Source organism: Perissodus microlepis, chromosome 14 (genome assembly GCF_051167445.1).
Source record: "Perissodus microlepis isolate ML-2025 ecotype Zambia chromosome 14, ASM5116744v1, whole genome shotgun sequence".
Taxonomy (NCBI): domain Eukaryota; kingdom Metazoa; phylum Chordata; class Actinopteri; order Cichliformes; family Cichlidae; genus Perissodus; species Perissodus microlepis.
The window spans coordinates 30,486,214-30,493,022 of NC_140474.1; the positions used below are offsets into that span (position 1 = coordinate 30,486,214).

At 41.9% G+C, this 6,809-nt stretch overlaps 1 protein-coding gene across 1 annotated transcript in view; it reads left to right on the forward strand.

The window, feature by feature from the left end:
- gjd1b (gap junction protein delta 1b) overlaps window positions 1–2,887 on the forward strand; it is a 29,854-nt gene extending 26,967 nt beyond the window's left edge. The window contains exon 2 of the mRNA XM_084950581.1: window positions 1,318–2,887. Coding sequence (XP_084806707.1) covers window positions 1,318–2,167 — 850 coding nt within the window. The 3' untranslated portion in view covers window positions 2,168–2,887. The remainder of the gene's footprint in view (window positions 1–1,317) is intronic.
- The last annotated feature ends 3,922 nt before the right edge of the window (window positions 2,888–6,809 follow it).

Here is a 6,809-nt window from a genome sequence, read left to right on the forward strand (position 1 = left end):
GATATGTCATCACTGCTTCCCCTCTTCACAAAACACACATACTCTGTTTGTAAGATACAGGTAGCAGGTTGACTTATGAGGACTGACGAGTAGCGTTAGCAATGCTCTGCACATAAATGTTTTTCTTCTGGAGTGTTTACTCTGGCTGATAAATGACACTTGGAGCACTCTTCTTCTCTGGTTCTTATCCGGAGGAACAGTGACTTAACAGTGACACAATGCCTCTCTCTCTCTCTCTCTCTCTCGTTAATACAGGTTTTCCCTTTTCTTTTCGGCTTTCGTCCTTAAAGCCCGTGCTTTGATTTCAGTGTCAAGTCACCTTGCTTAACTTTGTAGCCTTAATAAGGTCATTTCTATTGCCCTTTGGTCTTTATAGCTTTGTTTTCCTAATAATGAGTCAGCCATTGACAGTTCTGAACCCTTCAGTTCAGTTCAGTCATATTTATATATCACCAATTCACACTAACAGTCCTCTTAAGGCAGTTTATACTTTTTAGGCAAAGGCCCTACAATATTGGAAGGTAACCCCAATAATCATACAACTCCTATGAGAAAGCACTTGGTGAGAGTGAGAAGGAAAAACTCCCTTTTAAGGGGAAGAAACCTCAGAAGAGGGGCAGCCATCTGCCACGACTGGTTCAGGTTGAGGGGAGGAAGATATGACAAAAGACACACTATGGGAGAAAGAGTTTTTTCCATAACTAACGATGAAATATAACACTGGTGTATAAACACATGGGAGTGAAAAGAGTTGATTGAATTGTTCAATCACCATGAGAAGCAGTATGGGAAGATTTATCATAAAGGAAGTCCAAATCCAAACTGGGAGCTGGTTCTATAGTGGAGAGCCCTGATAGCTAACCCTTAGTTAAGACCAGAAAATAAATGTAGCTACATTCTTCTTATCAGTTTGCTCATATCGGGGTGAAATGGTACAGCAAAATGTATCCATGCACCTAACATGCGAGTAAAGAGAAACATGATGGTACCAGTCAGTCACAATAGCTCTGTGAGCTGCCATCTGTTTTCTCTCTAATGTTACTTTGACTTCCTGCTAGCATTTTGTTCAAAGGACTGGACATAATTTCATTGAACAAATAACTTCTGGTGGAGTGAATGAGGTTACCATAACCCAGCTAGAGATGCTGATGTATTTTAGGGAGAGGACATCTCATCCCCTCATCACCTCTATCACCTTTCTGAAAGGGACGTTTTCTTGTAGATGAACACAACTGGTGAGATTATTGTTATTCAGTGCATTCTCCAAAAGAAAATATTGTATTAACCCCATTTTTCTCTGTATTGTTTGTCTTTTAGGATCTTGCTGACTGTCGTTGTCATCTTCCGTATTCTGATTGTGGCCATCGTCGGAGAGACGGTGTACGAGGATGAGCAGACCATGTTCATCTGTAATACTTTACAGCCGGGCTGCAACCAAGCTTGCTATGACAAAGCCTTCCCCATTTCCCACATCCGCTACTGGGTCTTCCAGATCATACTGGTGTGCACACCCAGCCTCTGCTTTATCACCTACTCTGTCCATCAGTCAGCCAAGCAGAGAGACCGGCGCTACTCTTTTCTCTATCCAATAATGGAGAGGGACTACGGCGGAAGGGATGGGGCTCGGAAGCTCCGCAACATAAATGGAATTCTAGTTCAGCACGGAGGGGATAGTGGAGGAGGGAAGGAAGAACCTGACTGTCTGGAGGTGAAGGAGATCCCCAATGCCCCACGGGGCCTCACGCATGGGAAGAGCTCCAAGGTTCGCCGTCAAGAAGGGATCTCCCGCTTTTACATCATTCAGGTGGTGTTCAGAAACGCCCTAGAGATTGGCTTCTTAGCGGGCCAGTACTTCCTTTATGGCTTCAGCGTGCCTGGGATTTTCGAGTGCGACCGCTACCCGTGTCTCAAGGAGGTGGAGTGCTACGTGTCCCGGCCCACAGAAAAAACGGTTTTCCTGGTCTTCATGTTTGCCGTGAGCGGCATTTGCGTGGTGCTCAATCTGGCTGAGCTCAATCATCTCGGCTGGCGCAAGATAAAGGCCGCCATCAGGGGCGTCCAGGCCCGCAGGAAGTCTATCTGTGAAATCAGGAAGAAGGACATGGCGCATCTGTCTCAGCCACCCAACCTGGGACGCACACAGTCCAGCGAATCGGCCTACGTCTGACGATGAAGACAGACAACAGAGGGGGAGCGGGATGAATGTGCAACAGAGAGAATGAACGAATTCTGATTTTAATTTAATGAAGATGGTGTGGAGGTCACACAAGATGACCTCTCCTCTATGACAGAATGAAACAGAATGTAAAAAAAAGACCAAACCTCAGGCTCTGCGGCGCTGAAAGTCAGCAGAGGCTTGAGAAGGAAGAAAATTAGAGAGCATCAAAGAGGACAATAAATTTCATTTTGCAAACATACATAATAAAGACATGCTGATCTCATAAGGAGATAGTCCAACTGCCATTTTATACTTCTGTCTTTTTTAACGAACGACCTTCTCTGCTTCTCGTTTCTTATGCGGAGAATTAAATCCTCACGGGGCTGATCTAGAGATGAGAGTAAGAGGGGAAGAGGGAGGAAAACAGATGAGAGGCTGTTTTGTGTTCTCTGGGGATATTCGAAGGCGACATGGTTGTTTGATGCATCCCATGGTGCTTTTCTTCTGGACTGTGTCAGCCTCAGTGAAAAAAAAAATGGGAGGGGGGGGGGGCAGGATAGGGGATGGGACAGGGAGGATGAGCAGCAGCAACATTATTAAAAAGAGGAACGGAAGAACTGTCAAAGCCGTGACAGACTCTGGGGAATGAAGGCAAGTTTGAGAGTGAGGGAGAACAGGAGGGAGACGTCACGCTTTGGGAAAACATATGAACCAAGGAAGAGAGGGGGGGGGGGGGGGGGAGACAGAACGTTTTTCTTTTGCTTCCTCTCTTTGCCTGCCTGAGATTTTGAGGTAGACCGACGCCAAGAGAGAAAGCGCTGCCTCCCAACAGCGTGTCATGCCTCTGCTGGAACACCGTTACAAGCCAAAACCAAGAGAGCAAGACTGACGATGTTTATGTTTAGTCTCTTGGCAAAAGTTGATTTTAACACAAACACAGTGAGTACAATAAACACTCCCCCCCCCCTCTCCTTCTCTGCCCTATCCCTTACTCTTGCTCTGCTCCAATGTACAGACCTGTACAGCTGTACAGACCCGAGGGGTTTTTCGAAAGACAGCAGTGACCTTCGCTGCTCTCCTGCTGCGTAAACATCTGAGAGGAACTAATGAACAAACGGATGATCGGCCAGACAGCGTCAGTCTCTGCTAAAGCACAAACTCCACTCCCTCCAGCTTTTTCGTGTGCTAAGAGATGAAACAAAAAGAGAAGAGCGAAAGATAACGAAAGAGCTTGAGAAGAGATCGCTTTACTACAACTTTAAACAGATTTTATAAAACACATCACAATGAATAATGATTTTTCTTCTTTTGAGAAAGCGATGGTGCCATCCTTGAGATATTTAATTATTGCTGAAACGTTACATAGAGTATATCATGGTAATATTATTTATCCATTTAGAGTATATCCAAATAGATTTATTTATCTTTATGGGGCGGGTTGATTGGGAAATCTTGTTGCTGTACTTTTTATGTATAAACTATCTGTCTTTTCTTTTCATTTTAGTTGAGTTTGAAGCATTTGTCACTGTAGGTCCTGATTAATGACATGCACGGTGTAGGAAGGGGAGAGATTTGTGAGCTTTGATATAAAAAATGCTTTGAGGATGTGCAGCTGATTTTTTCAAACTTCTTTTGCAGCTCTTTAGAGTAACACTTCTTGTTACTTATCTGAATTTAAAATGCAGAAAACCTTTATGTGTTTTATAGAGCCTTGATTTTCTTCAAAAATCAGCTGCGCAGCTTCAGGTAATTAAGGCCTATGAGCCATTAGACAAAGGCATGTTTACACAATGCGGTGTTTCTTGAATGATCAAGCTGTGTAACTGATCGTAGTTGCTCTCTAGGGACAGTTGTAGGTTGTTTGTTTTTTTAATTTCAGTGGCTTTCGTTTTGCATTTCTTTCCTGACTGGATTTCAGCATGCATGCATGGTGAGAGAAAAGAGAACGATGTGCAAGAAACAAAAAAACATAAAGATGACAGAGAGTGTTGCACCTTGATTATTGCAGACGAGTGAAAGAGTGGCAGACTGAAGGAAGTCACGCTGGGAAAAAGATTGTATTTCTGGACACATACAGACATGCACAAGTTTATGATGCAAAAGATGGAGGGAACACACTGTGTGCCTACTGAACCAGATATAGAGACAGTTGGGTATACTTTCGTTCCACCAGCATGATTTCCTCCTGTAACTCTGCGGGGAGGAGGCCCAGGTGACTGAGACAAGGGCACAAGCACATAGCAGTTCATGCCAAACTCACAATTTGTCTAAGTCTTTTTGCAGAGGCCATAATCAGTTTACAGGTAATTGTTACAGACCAACACTGCTTTAGCCATTTAGGAGTATCAAGTGAGCATCTGCAAACTGATCACCCCTACGCAGCTCTATAGTGCAGTGGTTTCTCTTTGAGACATTTGGGCTTTGGTTCTAAAAGGGGCCATCCTTGCACTAATGCAACTTTCTCACTTTAATTATATGATCCTTTAAATACATACCAAACGGCAGATAAGCTGTAAGAAACACACAGCTACATGCATTCATCCCCATCCAGAAAATGAGAGAAGAGAAGATGGCAGAATAACTAACAGCCAAAAAAGCTTTGTTTTTAATGGGGTAAAGTCTGTTTTTATGTCCTGGTGACAACTGGAATTAGAGGTGATTGACATAAACACTCAAATAAGGCATTAAAAGATGAAGTGGAGACATGCTTCATATGACATACATATGACCCAGGGGCCAGAACTGGCAAAGACTCCAATCTGGCCCCACTGCACAGCTAGGGAAATCCTTAAGGAAGGCATACATTTTGGACTTTTAACAGCATTTTATTTTATTAGTTTTACAGCTTTACCTTCATGGGCCCTTCATGCTACAAGAAAGTATTTCAGTAATGCATAAAAAATTTAATTACAGAAAAGTTCCTGTTTTTTCTACTATAGACAAGAAACAAGAAACTTGTGACTTGGATAAACTTTCAGAACTGTAACTATGAGAGAGTTAATGAGCTACAGCTACTGACACATTTATTTCTTACAATTTAACCCGAAAAGAGTCGTGCTGATAGATTTCTTTCATTTATTACAGCAACATTTCTTAATCTTGTGTATTTTCTACACAGTCAGCCTTTAACTTATATTTTATGTTAAGTCATAAAAACCATGCAGAGTACATATAAATGATCACTGATCATTTTAAAAAGAAAAATCAGTGCCACAAAATGATATTGAAGCTATAGTGGAAATACTCATGACATGATATGACATGATGCTAAGTAATGGCCCTAGATCTGCAGTTGGCCTTTGAGCTTAAGCAGCAGCTGATGTAGCAGATGAAAAGCCCCCAACTCTCTATTTTTACATTCACTCTTACTTTCATAATCTCTGTGATTCTTACAGGTGATTATCCCCAGATTTAGTCTCTTCTGAGGATGCCGATGGGACTCGGTGAAATCAGCGAAGTTTACTACGTGGACTAGGAGGGACAAATGTGCTGACAGGCCATGCCAGAATGCCTAAGGGTTGAGCAACCTCTTGGCCTTCACTTACTGTGAGCGTGTACTTCTAGTGAAAGCTTAAATGCTGACCTTGAGCTTAAAAGCCAAGCCAATGTCCTGTACTATATGCAGCTCTGGCTGAAGAGTCACTGCACAGTACAGCGCTGATCTAATCCCTGCAGAGCACAGGTCAGTGCTGGTGTGAGGACTATTTTTACTGAATGGCGTGCACGCATGTTCAACATACACTCATTCTGCTACGAAAACAAGCAAATGCAAAAGTAGGAAGAGGAGTTTGAGCTCAGTTTAGAGCTCTTGGATTCTGTCGTTATGTCTGGTTTCATTCAGGTCAGAAACACAAACATGCACGCAGTGTGAGGATGTGGAAGGCCATAAACGTGTCCTGGTTTTCTTCGGTTTACATTTATCCAGAGTTCATTAGCGACTTGCAGCCAGTCAGTGGGTCCATCACGTTCCAAAAGTAAAAGCAGGCCTCAGTTCTTCCAGCAGTCCACTACTCTCCACCGTCTGCTTTTCTATTTGTCAATGTGAAATGAATTATGCAATTTATTTTTTTGTTTTTTATTTGCTTCTCTTTTTGACTTGTGGGTTCATTTTGTTGTCTGTTGCTCTTTTCGTGCAGTGACATATCAAAAAAAAAGAAAGATGTTTTTTCTATGTAACGGAACAAAAAAAAACTATATGTGTAAAATCAAGGGTAGAGTTCTGAAATATAAGACTAGCAGAAAATATGTTATATTTCCTCCCTTGCCAAAGTGATATGCAAAATTTAATTAATTTTCAAAGATTTTGTTTATTTTAAATGCATGTGTAATTGCTAGAGTAAGCATGTTTCTATGTTTTCTTCAACAGAATCTTAAAAGAAAGGCTTTTTAAAGTCCAAAATATGGAATGAAGCTATTTTGTCTCGATGCCAAGTGTGTATATAATTTACCCAGTTTTCAGACACTACAGAGCCAGGCAGAGTATACCAACTCAGTGATGTTAAAACTACCTATTACATTTTAGCCATTTGAATTTCCAAAAGGCTAGAAAAACCACTGCATACGGTAAATCTTCTAGTTCAAGAAATTTGCACACAGATATATACCTTTATAATTAGTTGAGCTTTGTAAGCCAGTCGCTCAAATGTTGTAC